Below are 16,885 nucleotides of genomic sequence, written 5' to 3'. Positions count from 1 at the left end.
AATCCCATATGGGAGCAGCCAGTCACTGACTAACACTGCAGAACAGAATTGTTGAAGATTTAATTTTTATTTCAATTGAGATTTGATTTTTTTTTTTGTGTGCAACACAGATTTTCTGTGCAGAGACCTTGCCAGCAGGGCGCAGTTGCACGAGCGCAGCTTAGAGGGAACATTGGGCACCACCACAGTTCACTTCAACAAAACTTTACTTCAGATTTGTTTTCATGGTTTGATCCAGTGATGAGAGCCGTTTCCCCCATGTCCAGTCCTTGTACTAAGCTAGGCTAAACATGTCCAGGGCCTGTCTCTGTGCAGCTTTTAATCTGATGTTAATAAGGTAGAAATGGAGGAAGAAGAAAATGACTTCATCAATCAACATGCAGCTACCAACCCAAATGGTGAGGTGGTGGTTAGTTATTACTGTTGTTTCTGATCCCCTACATTGTCCTACATTCAAATATATTCTCCAGCTACAATAGTGTTTGTGTTCCTAAAAGGATTTCATGAACGTGTTATTGTTCATGTCACATCTGTATGAAACAAAGAGGAAGTGAGGTTTATCCTTCATGATCACAAACTGTTCCAGCATGTAAACCTGAGATCTGTGTGGAGCAGCTGACCTGCACGATGTGCTCAACACAAACATTATTTACCATCAGTTACTGTGTGACTGAACCACGTGGGTGTATGAAACATCGCTTTCAGTTTTAATAGCACATGGCAACATTCAGACGTGAATCTATACAGTAACACTTTGATTTGTTACAGTGAGGAGACTGTTGAAGGAACAATGAGGGGAAACTGTAACAGCAGCAACAGAAACCAGGAGACAAAGCTGAGGTCTGGGTTCCTCTATGCTACACACAGCCTCATGCTCCTGGACTTTAGAAAACACATAAATGTCTCCAAGTACACTTACTTCAGAAACTCTATTAAACTCATTACAAGTTTACTTCAGCTTTAAATTACTCACAACATCAGCACACATGAGTAAACAAAGTAACTCACAGCTACTGTTCACGTTTAGTCATCTTTAATACAAATATACCTCATTATTATGAATCTCACAGCTACCTGCTCATTGAACTGAACAATAATTATGTTTGACCATTAAAACAAAATATGTGACTGTAAAAAATCTTCAGACAGTAATTAAGAATCTCCTAAGCAATCCAAAGATAAAGAAAAGTTCACCTGCCAATTCTATAAAGCTTGGTTGTTTGTACAATAATATCATTTAATGATATGTTTGGATCCTGACCTGAGAGTTTCCAGTGTACAATGTGGACTCTGCAGTGCAGCAGACAGAAGCTTCACCCCTGAATCCTGCAGGTCATTGTTACTCAGGTCCAGCTCTTTCAGACTAGAGGACTGGGAGTTGAGAACTGAGGACAGAGCACCACAGCTTCTCTCCGAGAGGTTACAGCCACTCAGTCTGGAAGAAAACAAACAAACAATTAAATCAGTCAAATGAAACATTTTTAATGCCAGCATGCAATACAATTATTGGTTAACTAAATAGCTTCAATAAAACACAACTCTTCTTCTATAGCAGCACTTACTCCTTGTAAGCTCCACCTGCTCCACCATCTGAGTCAGAAGACATGAAAACAAACTGTAAATCTAGTAGAAACATGATTGGAAATCTTCTCAGATCCATTTGTACATTTAGAGCCTGATCCTGAAATATAGCAGCACGGACATTCACAGCAGCAAAGGGTTCTTGCTGATCTGAGCTGGCTTGGCCCTGGCTTATTGAAGATTAAAGAAAGCGGAATCAGCTGTTCAAACCCCCACAAGGCTGCCCGCTGTGACTGAAACAATGGGACGGGTCGTGACTTCTCAAAATGGGCTCATTGAACGCAGCACGGATAAGATCTTGAAGAAGCTCATGGCGGTCGTGAGTTCTCAGACTTTGCTCTTTGAGCACAAAACCGATAACCTCTCGGAGAAGCTCGTGGCTCTCCAACGGGAGATTGAGAGACGAGTGACGGACTGTTAGATCAGCTGTGAAATTGACATGCAGTTGTTCGCACCAAAGAAAACCACCATCAGCTCATGCGGCTAACATGCCGGCGCCAGCTGTGGTCTCAAGGCTGGAGCTGAACATAACAAATCTCACCCTGATAACAGACGGTGTTTAGACTGTTCCTTCCCATCCTAAGCATGCTTATCCCCTCCCGGTGCAGACGGTGGGTTGAGGGGACCAGCGCAAATGCTGCAGGCCCGGATGCGCTGTCTACACCGGCTGTCTCTCACCTTTTACCCATCCCTGTTGCTTGTCATGTGTTTCTATGGCGCATTAAGAGTTTTCATGTGTTCTGCGCTAAGGTCATTTTTTTTGTCTGTTCTCAAACTGATCTCCCTGTTGGAGCTCAGTCTGGGAGGAGTTCTTTTTTCTCCTCATCTTTCCTGATGTTGTGCATTTTCTGCTGTTCGGTTCCGGGTCGCTGCTCTAGCAGCTGACCGGCCAGCTACCTAGCCTGACCCGTCTCCCCAATGTGATGTTTGTGTATTGTATGTACGGTTGGCAAGGTCAGTATCCTAATTGCCCCTTGAAAATAAATACAGTGTTCTGAATCTGAATCTGAAAAGATTACAGAAGACGACTCTGTTCAGTAAATATTACGCTCATGCTGTCAAGAAATACCAAAGGTAGGTAAAACTCTGGTTGTTGCAGCCATCCAGTATGACATGCTTTGTACATCATCATTTTTGTACATCATCATCATGCTTTGTACATCATCATCATCATCATCATCATCACAATCAATCATTCAAGATTGTGAAGAGATTCTCTACTCAGAGAATACTGGAGATTTTAGATGAGAGAGATGGAAGATGATGAAGATGAAGGGGAAGAGTTTTCACAACTTGAGGCCTTTTGTCTTCACTGTATAGGACAAAGAAGACAGGAAGGGAGGGAGAAGTAAGGAGAATAACACACAGGAAATGGTCTTGGGCAGACTCAAACCAGGCCCTGGAGTCATGACTCTAACCTTCAGTGCATGGGTCACCTGCTCAGCCAGGTAAGCTACAGCAGTCAGCAGTGTGTGAGTTAATTTGAAGACAATGATGACTATAAGTCAGGTAAAAAAAATACTTATCAACCAACAAGGGGAAAACAGTGAGCTTGAATGACCAAGCTTTGACCAAGGGTGGCTCACTCCTCGGTCTTCTTGCCCAAGGAGTGAACCACCCTGCATGGCTATCAATGTGGTGCAACCAAGGCCATCATACAGTACAGGCCATCCAAGCTGATTTTTAACTTTTCCTCCCAGATACCACCTTAGAAATCATCTAGATTAGGATATGTTGGCTGTTCTAGATCCAATCACAACAAACAGAGAGCTGTTGTGTGTCCAAGGTGAACAGGAAGAATATATACATGCATAAAGTCAATAAAGTCCGAAGGTTTGCTTTAGACTGTGCTGCAGTTTATCATCAAAGACAAACAGGCACCATGCTGCCAACAAATGGCATCAAGTCTGACTTGAGGTTTTTTTGTTCTTTTTTTGTTCTTTTTTTTAAATCAAGATTAAATTTTATAGCAACCACAGCAGAGATGACCAGGGAAGGTGTGCTTGAGGGGATATAGCTACAACAGCTGGTTTCAGACTGAAGATGAACTGAGGTGCTGCACCCAAGTCTGCAGGTTCAGGGAGGGACAAACATCTGCTGCAACCAGATTGGAGTGAGAGGAGAGAGCAGGCCAACAACAACAAAGAAACAACAAACACACTGTGGAAGACCGAAGCAGAGTTTAGTTTAAAGTGGAACTAAGGATGTTTCTCTGGCTGCCAGGATTCACTGAGTAATTCAAATGCTTTCTTTAATGCAGGACCCACCATGCATGTAAACGCAAGTGTTTCACCAACATTTGTGACTAAAATAGACCTGCAGTAGAAATGTATCTAGGAGCATGCATGTGAATATAAAGTATCACAACATCAGGCACATGCAGCCTAAGTGTTTAAACAGACTGATAACATAACAGCAGCAGTGATGATCAGAGTTTATGGTGAATCCAGCGTCTCGAGTTCTGGAGGCATCAAAGAGGTCACAGTTGTACTGGAGAAATCCCAAAACTTTACAAATTCATACAAAGACAGAAAGCCTGGTGAAATAAATTACTGACACAGTTGGATGTTAAAAGTAAAGACATGAGTACAAATGTACTCACAGAGCTTTGTTGGAGGCTTTGACCACTGGCAGCAGCCTCAGAAGAGCCTCCTCTGAAGCAGAGTATTTCTTCAGGTCAAACACATCCAGATCTTCTTCTGATGACAGTAAGATGAAGACCAGAGCTGACCACTGAGCAGGAGACAGTTCATCTGTGGAGAGACTTCCTGATCTCAGGGACTGTTGGATCTCCTCCACTAGAGAACGATCATTCAGTTCATTCAGACAGTGGATCAGATTGATGCTTTTCTCTGCAGACAGATTCTCACTGAGCTTCTCCTTGATGTACTGGACTGTTTCCTGATTGGTCTGTGAGCTACTTCCTGTCTGTGTCAGCAGGCCTCGTAGGAGAGTCTGATTGGTCTGCAGTGAAAGACCCAGGAGGAAGCGGAGGAACAAGTCCAGGTGTCCATTTGGACTCTGTAAGGCCTTGTTCACAGCACTCTGGTGGAGAGATTGTAGGTTTGGTTTGTTAAATAGTTTAGACCATGTAGAGGTTGTTTGTTGTTGTTCCAGCAGATTGAGTCCAGAGTTGATGAAGGTCAGATGGACATGAAGAGCAGCCAGAAACTCCTGAACACTCAGATGGATGAAGCAGAACACCTTGTCCTGGTACAGTCCTCTCTCCTCTTTAAAGATCTGTGTGAACACTCCTGAGTACACTGAGGCTGCTCTGATATCGATGCCACACTCTGTCAGGTCTGATTCATAGAAGATCAGCTTTCCTTTCTGCAGCTGATCAAAAGCCAGTTTTCCCAGAGACTCCATCATCTTCCTGCTCTCTGGACTCCAGTGTGGATCTGTCTCAGCTCCTCCATCATACTTGACCTTCTTCACTTTGGCCTGAACCACCAGGAAGTGGATGTACATCTCAGTCAGGGTGTTGGGCAGCTGTCCTCCCTCTCTGGTTTCCAGCACATCCTCCAGAACTGTAGCAGTGATCCAGCAGAAGACTGGGATGTGGCACATGATGTGGAGGCTTCGTGATGTCTTGATGTGGGAGATGATCCTGCTGGCCTGCTCCTCATCTCTGAATCTCTTCCTGAAGTACTCCTCCTTCTGTGGGTCAGTGAACCCTCTGACCTCTGTCACCATGCCAACACAGTCAGGAGGGATCTGATTGGCTGCTGCAGGTCGTGTGGTTATCCAGAGGCGAGCAGAGGGAAGCAGTTTCCCCCTGATGAGGTTTATCAGCAGCACATCCACTGAGGTGGACTTTCTAGGGTCAGTTAGGATTGTAGTTTTGTGGAAGTCCAGAGGAAGTCGACACTCATCCAGACCATCAAAGATGAACACAACCTGGAAGTCTTCAAAGCTGCAGATTCCTGCTTCTTTGGTTTCAGTAAAGAAGTGATGAACAAGTCCCACCAAGCTGAACTTTTCCTCTTTCAGCACATTCAGCTCTCTGAAAGTGAATGGAAATATGAACTGGATGTCCTGGTTGGCTTTGTTTTCAGCCCAGTCCAGGCTGTATTTCTGTGTTAAGACTGTTTTCCCAATGCCAGCCACTCCCTTTGTCAGCACTGTTCTGATTGGTTCATCTCTTCCAGGTGAGGCTTTAAAGATGTCTTCTTGTCTGATGGTTGTTTCTGGTCTGTCTGGTTTCCTGGATGCTGTTTCAATCTGTCTGACCTCATGTTCATCATTGACCTCTGCAGTCCCTCCCTCTGTGATGTAGAGCTCTGTGTAGATCTGATTCAGGAGGGTTGGGTTTCCTGCTTTAGCGATGCCCTCAAACACACACTGGAACTTCTTCTTCAGGGTGGATTTAAGGTTACGATGACAAACAGCAGCTGGAAGTTCTGAATAATAATAATAAAAATACAACTTTAACAATTACATTTTACAAAATGCTGATGACAATTTCTGACCCACTGAGAAATGACTGAACACACTGGTGTCACAAGTGTCTCATTTATCCAGCAGCTTAAATCTTTAGATAAATCCTCTTACGTCTCTGCAGACGGTCAGCCAGCTCCTCCTGCTTCATTCTCCTCAGGAAGTCCACTGTGATCTTCACAAATGCCTCTCTGCTGTTTCTCCTCTGCTCATCATCCTCCCTCTGAAACTCCAAGCACTGGGGCTTATTTGGATTCAGAGCCTTCTGGATCTTCTTCAGCTCGTTCTTCACAAAAGTGATGATGTTGTCCTCCAGCAGCTGGAACAGAATACTTTATGAATGACCCACCACTCTGAACTTTAGTCCACACAACATCCACTTCTTTACCATCAAGGGGCATATCATCCACGAACTCTTTACCAATTATAGGTTTGACTTTATCTGATTAACTGAGACTTTGTCCACAACTCCATGATCCCAAAACGTTGATGCTGTTCATATGAATGCAGCGATTTCAGTGGGAGAAACATTTCACTGGTGTTCAGAGCTGAACTACCAACAGGTTGATGATCAAAGCCAGAAACTTGGAGATGTTTCAGGTGACTGAGTTGATCGTACAGACAACTGGTCTTAAAGGTTCACTCTGTTTACGCATACAGATCAGTATTTAAGGTTTGACTCTCATCATCCACTGGGGCACAAACTGGGCGTCATCAGGACACTACAACACAGAACAAACACCATCCCCACAGACACAGCAGCCAGCGAAGCAGAAGAACTTCACATCAAGAAGGTCCTGAGTAAATGTGAACGCTGGTTTGAGGGCGGAGTCAAGGAGGCCATTTATGTGAAAAGACCATCTCTGAATGGAGGAGGGGCCTAAGGGTACATTTGTCACCATCTTACATGCTGTGATTGCAGCCATTCCCCAGCTCTCTGTGAACTGGACTCATGACCATTGATCAACAACCATTGATCAATGGTCCTGACAATATGCGTACCAATGATCAATGAACTGACCTCCCAGCCCATTGTTCCTTCAGTGGGCTGGTTTCAGTCATACAAATGTCCTGTTTATAAGATTGAAACCTGCAGTCAGCTGAGACTGAAGAAGTCACCTGATGATGATGAAACGTTTCTCCCACTGAAAACATCCAGATGAACAGAATCAAGCTTTTTGGGATTTACGTACCTGGATGATTGAGCATCAAGACACAACTCTGTGACTTTTCTCAGATGAATAAATCCTCTCCTCCAGCTTTGTTTACATCTACCAGCCCTGTGGCGCTGCCCAGGGACAATAATCTATGTGAGAGGTGGAAAGTCATACAGGTGTCTGCTCCTGCCTTCAGTTATTTTATCTATTGTGTGTCAACTGGCTGAACCTCCTCCAACTGTCTACTGTCTCCCTAAACTCAACAATGACTTAGTGATCTATCCATTCTCTGACCAAAGACATCCTGCTGCAGGAGGTTAACATAGCAGCCAATGATGATCCCACTCACTGTGAACAACACATTTGGACCTGATTTGCTGCTCTGGTTTACACGTGAACTTCCACTGCTGCTGTCACCAACTTGAGAGGCTCTACAGAAAAACTGGACTTGTCCATAAAAATCATAAACTACATTACAAGGACAGCATTGCTCAATCAACTCTAATTACTACTGACATGTTATCTCTTCTAACTAAGGTACAGACACTCAAACTTGCTGCTTTCAGTGAGAAGTCAAATGTCTGAATATGAGCTGGAAGCTGCTGAGAGTCCTCCTCCTTCCCGTGGGGTTTACTTCCTCTACTACTTTCACTATAAACACGCCCCTTTCATGCACCTGCAGAGGGCCACCAGCAGATGGAGCTGTCTTAAACAAATCCACTTGGATAGTTAGCTGTAGATGACTTTATCAGTATGATTGTAGGACTTTGAGTTATTCTTTAGATTTATTTAAACTCTTATATTGTGCACAAGTGTTGAGCGACCCATAATTTCTCTGTACTTTTCATAAGAGCAGCCAGACTTTCAGCTGGTTTTCCTTTGCTCTGCAGATTTTATGAAGGTGTGTCAAAGTTGTTCTTTGGACATTAGCTGCTTATTAAATCATTTTCAGTCCTCGTACAGGAACATTCTTCAAGCTAAATCCAAGTGTGTTAGACCAGAGTTAACCTGATAGATATGTGTGGGTGTGTAACTCTTAGAAGCTGATTGGCTGCTTTTTATGGGGGCTGGGTCTTTGGAAAGTGTTTTAGTAACACACCCTGAACTGCACACTTTAACAAACAACATGAGATTTTAACAGTAATGTAAAACTCATGTGATTCACTGTTATTAAGCACAAACACATCTATGGCCCTGTTTCCATTAGTAGCTGCTCAGATCGACTCACCACAGGTCGCCACGACTGGACTGGATCCACTGGTTTCCATTACAGTTGAGGACCACCTAATGTGGTCGTCTCAATACAGCCGAGTGTCGACTAACATCATTAGTAAGTGCTAATGCTGCTAATTTCCATCATATTTGTCATTTATTGCTCAAAGTTTTTGAAGAAACAGTTATTCAGCTTCATTCCCACTGATCTCGACTACAAACTGTTTCACTTTGGTTTTTGTTTAAAGCCTCGATGTTTAAAACGTTTCCCTGTGATCACATTTGCACCGTCTGATTTCAAAGTTTGTTTCTTTTGGTCATTTAGTCCACAGAGTCCTCGGTGTTCTGAAAGGGACCTATAAATAAATGCATTATTATTAATATTAAAGTAGTTGTTGTACATGTACAGACCATAAATATGGAGTCCAGCTGTGTTTGATGCTGCTGGGCAGACTGACCACTGGGAACCTCTGAGCTCTGCTGGTCCACTCTGTGGAGGAACCATGAAGGATTAGATCAACACAGGATAAAGATCCAGGAGTTTCTGCTCAAATAACTTCATCTGAATCAAGTCTGTCAAGTTTTAAACTCTCAGATTGTGAACATATCAGTAATTTTCAGTCTGTTTTCATGGACGTCCTTTCAGTGGTGATGTCAGGGATGATTTTGAAGAAGCTCATCAAACTGAACCATCAGCAGATCACTGCTCCAAAACCAGAACATGATCCGAGTCTCCCTCCACCACCAGAACACCAGCTTTACTAACGTGGTAGATCAGTGTAGTACAGATCAATAACTGATGAGTCATTTGATCAAAATCACTGAGTGCTTCACGTCTGACCCTCTGATGCTTCTGTAGACATTTTGCATATTTAATGAATGTCTGACAGTTTTACATTCATTCTATGAACACAGTGGAAATGTTGTGTTATAGTCTCCATGTTGTTTCCAGCATCATAAATTCTTAAGTTCAGAAAATTAGATTCTTTCTTCACAGCTGAAAAACAACAACATTTATTCTCTATTGAAATCTGCATCGTCCACTCCAAAGGTCACAATCTGAAGGTAACATCTGGTTTTGTTCCCTGTGGTTAACTCTGAGCATCAGTATGGTGGGATTTATCCACTACATCCACACCACTGTGGTTCAGTGTTGTCCTGATGGAGTAACAGCAGCCAGTATGATCCAGGCTTTAGCTGCTGGGTCTCTGTGTGACCTCTCAGACTGTTTAACAGATCAGACACAAAGAGAATCAGAGCAGCTCTGTTCTTTAAAGACAAACATGAACCCACTCAGGTCACACTTTCCCCACAGATATGAGCATCACTGTCCTCAAACAGCAAATGACCAAGTCGAACATTTGGATCTTTTCTCTTTCATCGTTTTCTTTTTAATGAATCTTTGTAACAATCTGAGGATGTTTCAGGTCATATTTATCCAGGAAACACAAACATGTAAAGGAGTCATCACAGCTCTCTGACCTCGTTGCTCCAGGTTCACCACTGAAGACTGGAGGTCGATCTTTGGACCGGTCACTCCTCACAGACGGACAGCTGGACCCTGCAGACTGTGACCTCTGACCTCTGCAGACACAAACATGATTGAAGCAGCTGTGATCACACAGACTGCAGATAATGCAGCTGTTTCCTGTCAGTAACATCCTCTTAGATTAGAGTTCAGCTTTTTACAGGAAAACTGGACAAAACTGATTTTTGTTACAAACTCATTTTCATTTCCTCTCAGCTCACAAACACAGTCAGACAATCAACCAGAGTCAACACTGATTATAATGTCAGTGCAGAATTATTTCTGTTACTCAGTGAGTTCAGCTCTCTGACCTCGTTGCTCCAGGTTCACCACTGAAGTCTGGATTTAGAGGTTTGGACCCGTCACTCCTCACAGACGGACAGCTGGACCCTGCAGACTCTGCTCTGTCCTCCTCTTCCTCCATCATCGTCTTCAGTCAGTCTGAGAGGTAAACCACAAACACTCAGTGAGTTCACATTAACAGGAGGAACTGAGTTACAGTCGCTGACCTCTGACCTGTCATGTGACCATGAAACCAGGTCAATGTGTCTGTAGGTTCAGTCATCCAGGTCATGTGATCTAAGGAGCTTGGAGAGAAAAGAGACGTCTTTAAGTTTCTGGAAGACGTTTCATCTGAGAAGCTTCTTCAGCTGTAAAACCAAACGGTGGAGAGTCCCAGATATTTAAACCTGAGAGGGAAAGAAAGCATGTCGCTGACCCACCACTGATGTTATTTCAAGGAGGAAACTGAGAGCCTTTGCACCAGGAGCACAAACATCAGCTCCAGCAATGATCCACTGATGTGTTTTTATTCCATGTATGAATGTTGTTATTGACAGAGATGACGTTTGTGTGTCAGTGATGCAGTGACTGTTGTTGTTACCTGTACAGGCTGGTTAGACTCTATGAAACAGATCATACAGATCTCTGCATGTTAGAAGAGACTATTAAAGGTCATGAATGAGACAAAGGCAGGGAGGCGTCCTTTACAGCTAAACAGCAGAGTGAGAGAACAGCCAGCACCTCTACATTTATCACATTATACAGCACATGTATGATACTGACAGGGATGAGAAGAATTTAGTGATTCTGATCCCATCATTGATATTACTTATTGATTCTCAGTAGCTCTGCTCTGACAGTCACCACCATCACTGAGCAGCATATCAAAGACATTTGTGCACATTAACTGCATGTTGTGGCTCAAATGTTTGTGCATGTTGGAGGCATTTCCTCTTTGTTGTGATCAGTGTTGGTCATTACTCAAAACAGTCATTATTACACATATTACACAGAACACTTTGATTAAAAGTAATGGAGTACATTACTTCATTACTCCTCAAAACATTACTTTGATGTTACTGTGTAAAATGAACAAATGAGCATGTAACAACATGAAGCTGAGGTACAGCCCCACACACCAACACAGATCCTGATGAGGTCACGTGATGTTTCTCTGAGTGTTTATGAACACAAATCAAAGATGAAACAGCACAAAGACACTTCAAAGTGATTCTACTGTAGAAACATGAACAGGTAGAAACCTGCAGCCTGACTGCTCATCACTTTGTTACCTGTTCAAGTTCAGCAGCAGCAGCTCACTTTATCACGGTGCTGGTCTGGGGTCAGTGTTTACTCAGCTTTAACTAGTGATGTAACGTTCTGTATCGAGGCTTCGAAGCGTGTGTCGAGTAATGGAGGGGGCGTTTCCGCGAAGCGCGTATCGAGGCTTGCTTCATTTATGGGAGGAGCTGAAAATGATGACGTCCGAAGCCTCGCTGCCCGGCTGTACCACGTGACTGGTTCAGGAAGCGGTTCGAACTTTGCCGCGAGCTATGACAGCGATATAAACCCCTCAGACAAAATGTGGGCGTTTGATGGAGAGTTGCGGTTAGTGAGAGTTAGAGACAGTTTAGAAAAAAAAAATCGCCTACGACCTGCCACAGTGGAGAAACTGTTTCTTTTTAACAAAAACCAATGATGTGTCCCCTAAACACTAATCACTGTCCTTGCCTCAATGTTACAAAAGCACAACCACTGTCCACACCTCACCTCACAGTATATGATCATTTCCATTTTAGGCATTTCCAAATAATCATGTTCCATACTGCCAGTATAAATATACACAGTACACTGCATCACTACAATATACATGTTTTACACACTCCTTTTGTTGTTGACATTTACAGGCTGTGTGCAAAAAGGCCACACTCTTCAAATTCATGCCAACTAATATTTTTACGTCCAGTAGGTGTCCTACTAGAGCAAATGAAGCTTCAAGAAGCTTCGCGTTGGGGTGAACCAATTGGATGAAAAGCTTCAGTGCTTCATGAGGCTTCATCTGCCCATCACTAGCTTTAACCTCACTCTGGGTTCTTGGCTAGCCTAGCTTTAGCTTAGTGTTAGCATGCTGTGTGCTAGCTTAGCGTCAGAGCTCTGCAGGTGTCTCGTGTGTAAATATTAATCACAGTGACAGTAAAGGAGGTAAAGGGCTGTGACGTCATCACGTACGCTGCGTCCTCTGTGGGCTCTGAGTGAACTCAAAGTACACAAACACGAACGTAGCTCAGAGTGGCGGACACACTCGGCCTCGTTGGTCCAGCTGTGAGTCCGTTACCGTGAACTATGGAGCGGCAGATTTGTGCTGAACTAAGCTGCACACAGCTGATGTTAGCCAGGAAACATTACACACTGACTTTAATGGAGAGACCGGAAATACAAACACACACAGTTTGTTGTGTGAAGAAATCAAACACGAGCTGAACAAACAGTAAAGTTCCTAAAGACAAACTGTTAAAGGAGGAAACAAAGCAAACTTACAGTTTCTTCACACACCAACAACAAGCTCCACTCCACACCTGGACACTAAACACGGACACACAGGTGAGCTGCTTCCTGGAAGGAGGCGGGGCTCCACCTGAAACTCAGCACAGGTGGGAGGGGCTCAGCTCTGTGTGTGCTGATGTGTTAACTTTAAAAATATGCCGTCTGACTGCTCAGACTGAGTCAGAGTAAAGTTCACATGCTGACGTGTGGAGACATGAAACCTTGTTGTAGCTGCAGGTGTGAACACACTGATCCCAGATCAGCTCTGCTGTATTTGTAACATGAACATTTCTGCTGCAAAGCTTCAAATGTTCAGCATGTTTCTCTGTTTCCAGTCTATAGATCCAGTCACACTTTCTACCTTCACCTGTGCAGTAAAGACTGAGAGCAGAGCTGAAAGCAAGCGTCCAATCAGTGAGCAGCATCAACACCTGAGCTTCATTCAGACTCTGTTATTGAAGATGTTGTTGGTACAAAGTTCATCTGCTGCTCACATGAATCCATGAAAGATTTATTTCACTGAATGTTTCTTCAAAGCTCGTTTCAACCTGTTGAAGTCATGAATGAAAGTGCAGACTGAGAGTGGATCACATGATGTTTGAGGTGTGTCATGTGACATGTTCAGTATTGTCACACATGTCTAGATTGTCCCTGATATCATAACTGCTCAAACACTGATGATTATATTTGAAGAATTATTCCTGATGGCAGCAAAGTTTGAATGGAGCTCTCTGTCTGTGCTGATTTGTCGCCCTCTGGAGGTCAAAGCACAAACTGCATGATGTCACTGTAACCACCACAGTGACAGGAAGTGTTTTTATGACTGAAACACTGAAATGATGCTAACAGCTGTCGTTAGGCTCACTGACAGCAGTGCTGATGTGTTCATGTCAAACACTGGCTCAGGTCAGACTCCTTCATCCTTCTCCAGCGTGAGGCCGCCCTCAGACCCACAGGAGCTCTGACCTTTGACCTCCTGACCCTAACCATTTTAGTCTTGTTGCATCTTTAAATGCAAATCCATCCAAACTGTAGCCGAGCAAAAGAAGCTGGAAGCTGTTCTATGAATGATGTTCATCCCAGAGTTTCTGTTAAACGCTGCTGCTGTGCTACATTTGTCATTTCCTGCTTTCACTACCATCCATGTCAAAGTGCTGAACTCATCTGATCACTTTAATGCAGTAAAGCAGGAGCTGTAAGTCTGACATTTATTTACTGTCATTACAAACACACACAGCTGGATTAGCATTCAGACAAAGGGCTGAAAAAAAAATCAGCATTTGATTATTATTATTATACATCCTGTCTATCTGTCAGTGCTGAAAGCAGACGTCACTGATCACATGACTCTGAGGGATGTTTCCAGCACTTTGCTGAATCTGAGCCATGAAGATTTAAGGCTCAGCTCTGAAGGCAAAGCAGGTCTGAGCCTGTGTTAGCAAGCTGTACCTAATAAAGTGGCAGCAAGGACTCAGTCAGTAATGATCAGAGCCAGCAGGGGGCAGCACAGAGAGGCGCTGCCAGAGAAGCAGGCTCACATCAGACTGGCCATATTCCATCATCTATACCTGAAATAATCATCAAACACACGCAGAGCAGAAACATGTGGAAACATCTGGAGCTCAGTCTCAGTTTGATCCCTCAGAGGTTTACCTCAGTCCTGCTCCTCTACTTCCTGTTTACAGCGCACATCATGCTGTGTACTGAGGGTCATGTGGTCAAATTGCTCGCTCTCTGTTACTCTGACAGAGAGCGAGCACAGTTATCCTAATGTGTGACATCACTTCTAACCACAGAGCATTCAGCTTTCACAGCAGCCAACATCCTGTCACACTGAGCATGTGCAAACACAGCAGCCAACATCCTGTCACACTGAGCATGTGCAAACAGAGCAGCCAACATCCTGTCACACTGAGCATGTGCAAACACAGCAGCCACCATCCTGTCAAACTGAGCATGTGCAAGCACAGCAGCCAACATCCTGTCACACTGAGCATGTGCAAATAGAGCAGCCAACATCCTGTCACACTGAGCATGTGCAAACACAGCAGCCACCATCCTGTCACACTGAGCATGTGCAAATAGAGCAGCCAACATCCTGTCACACTGAGCATGTGCAAACACAGCAGCCAACATCCTGTCACACTGAGCATGTGCAAATAGAGCAGCCAACATCCTGTCACACTGAGCATGTGCAAACACAGCAGCCAACATCCTTTAATGATAGAACAAAATTCAGACATCAAAGTTTCTCACATTACAGAATCAGATGAACAGACATGAAGGGATATTTGTGGTTTTATGCACAGAGTCAGAATCAGACTCAGAGGTGTTCCTCGTGATGTTTGGTGATGGAAACAGTCTCATCGACGTTTCCATCACCAAACTAGAGAAACTAGTAGCTGCACGCAGCAGAGTTTAGCACAGTTGATCTCTGTGACACATCAACAGGAACAACATGTTGTTAAACAGGACTGTATAAAGACTCAGAGTCTGACTCACACCTGAACAATGAGGCTGTGCAGCATCGTCCTGTCACACCTGCTAAACCACTCGTATCAGTTTGAGCCCAAACAGTAACACGGTCACATGACCGACGAGGCCAACGCGCCCAGACGAACGTCTTCCTCGTGGAACTAACTTGTTCCTGTTATCAGATTTGTGAGCAGCAGCTGAAACTACCACACGAATAAATGTTCTTCAAACTGTTTGATTCCAGCCAATCAATAATCTATAATCATGAGGATTCAAACACAAGAGCTGAACGTGTGGTTACATTGTAACCTTGGTTCTCTGAGTGAGAGACTCTCTCCCCTCTGTCACATATGGAACAGAGGGGAGAGAGAGTGTCGGTGTGATGGAGGACATCAGGTCCAAACATCACAGAAACAAACAAACTGTTAAAGGAGGAAACAAAGCAAACTTACAGTTTCTTCACACAGAGACACCAACAACAAGCTCCACTGTCCCACTCTGATCCTGTCTCCTCCTCTTTTATTCTTGCTCTGAGCTCTTTTTGGGTGTGTGTTTCTGTCTCCACCCACAGGAATGCATTGATACACTGTTGATAACGACTCGAGAGCAGACGTGTGACAGAAAACAGAAAAATAACCTAAACACCTAAATAACGTAAAATAAACAGAATATTTATTAATATGTTTAATTTCTCTTTAAAAACTTTTCTGCTCCTCAAATCCTTTGTTTAAGTTCAATCTAAGGAAAGAAAAGCGTCTTCTTTAAGTTTCTCAAAGAAGTCCACGATCTGTAGGCTCATGGAAATTCATTTTCTTGTTCTTTGAGCAGAAACACCAGAGTGTAGAGCAGGAAAACGATCCCAGCAGGACGTCTCTGTTGGGGAAATATCCCAGTTATTCCCCTGAGCCTGGTTAGTGAACTGAGTCAGAGCTGTTCATCGATCCTACAGGTGCTAACATACAAACACGATCAGCAGCTTTTCTCATATGGAGAACACACTTCAACATCTGCAGCAAATCCTGTGTTTTATGTTGATGTGACCAACATCTTGTGTTGAGTCTTTGAAGATGAGGAGCCAAACACAGACAGTGGATCCAGAAGGACTGTTTATTCAGGGCTTTAATACGACTGAACTGATGCTTCACATCCTGTTTAGAGACGATCGACCAACACAGGCTCAGTCCTCACTCATCACACGGACTTCAGTCACACTGGGATCAACAGAGGAGACTGTTCACCATCACAGTTCAGCAACAATAATCAGAGCTTTTCTCTCTTGGTGAGGATCACATGTTCTGACACACAAAATATCTTCTGCTTTAACTCGTCTCTCTTTTTTAGTTTGGTTGTCGTGTTTTTTACTCTTTGTTCCTGTCAGTGTCAAATATGAGAGCAAACTGTTTTATGCAGGAGCCAAACCAACACCAAGCTGACCAAGAGAACCTATAACACCACCAGAATTTATTATCCAGACTTTACTGACAGATTTATGTGCAAGTAAAGCTGTTTTTTTTTTAATTATGTTCACTGCGTTCAGCCAAGGAAGCATTCGTTCTTGGAAGTTCACGAAACGAGTAAATCCAGTTCAGCAGAGTTCCAGTTTGTAGCACAGCTGATCTCAGCTGATCAACAGTAACAACAGTAGGGGTGGGCCATAGAAACGATA

The 16,885-nt window shown here is 43.6% G+C and overlaps 1 protein-coding gene across 1 annotated transcript in view; it reads right to left on the bottom strand.

The window, feature by feature from the left end:
* Window positions 1-16,020, bottom strand: part of LOC308399170 (protein NLRC3-like) — a 40,529-nt gene extending 24,509 nt beyond the window's left edge. The window contains exons 1-7 of the mRNA XM_080886215.1: window positions 15,672-16,020; window positions 10,230-10,359; window positions 9,873-9,974; window positions 8,802-8,880; window positions 6,136-6,340; window positions 4,184-5,984; window positions 1,262-1,435 (exon numbers count right to left, since the gene is read on the bottom strand). Of these exons, the coding sequence (XP_080742341.1) occupies window positions 1,262-1,435; window positions 4,184-5,984; window positions 6,136-6,340; window positions 8,802-8,880; window positions 9,873-9,974; window positions 10,230-10,345 (2,477 nt within the window). The 5' untranslated portion in view covers window positions 10,346-10,359; window positions 15,672-16,020. The remainder of the gene's footprint in view (window positions 1-1,261; window positions 1,436-4,183; window positions 5,985-6,135; window positions 6,341-8,801; window positions 8,881-9,872; window positions 9,975-10,229; window positions 10,360-15,671) is intronic.
* Window positions 16,021-16,885: the final 865 nt, after the last annotated feature.

The sequence above is a fragment of the Rhamphochromis sp. 'chilingali' genome (assembly GCF_963969265.1).
Source record: "Rhamphochromis sp. 'chilingali' genome assembly, chromosome: 1".
Lineage (NCBI taxonomy): Eukaryota > Metazoa > Chordata > Actinopteri > Cichliformes > Cichlidae > Rhamphochromis > Rhamphochromis sp. 'chilingali'.
The sequence above is the reverse complement of the archived record's forward strand: the minus strand, read 5'-3'. Positions and strand labels throughout refer to the sequence as shown.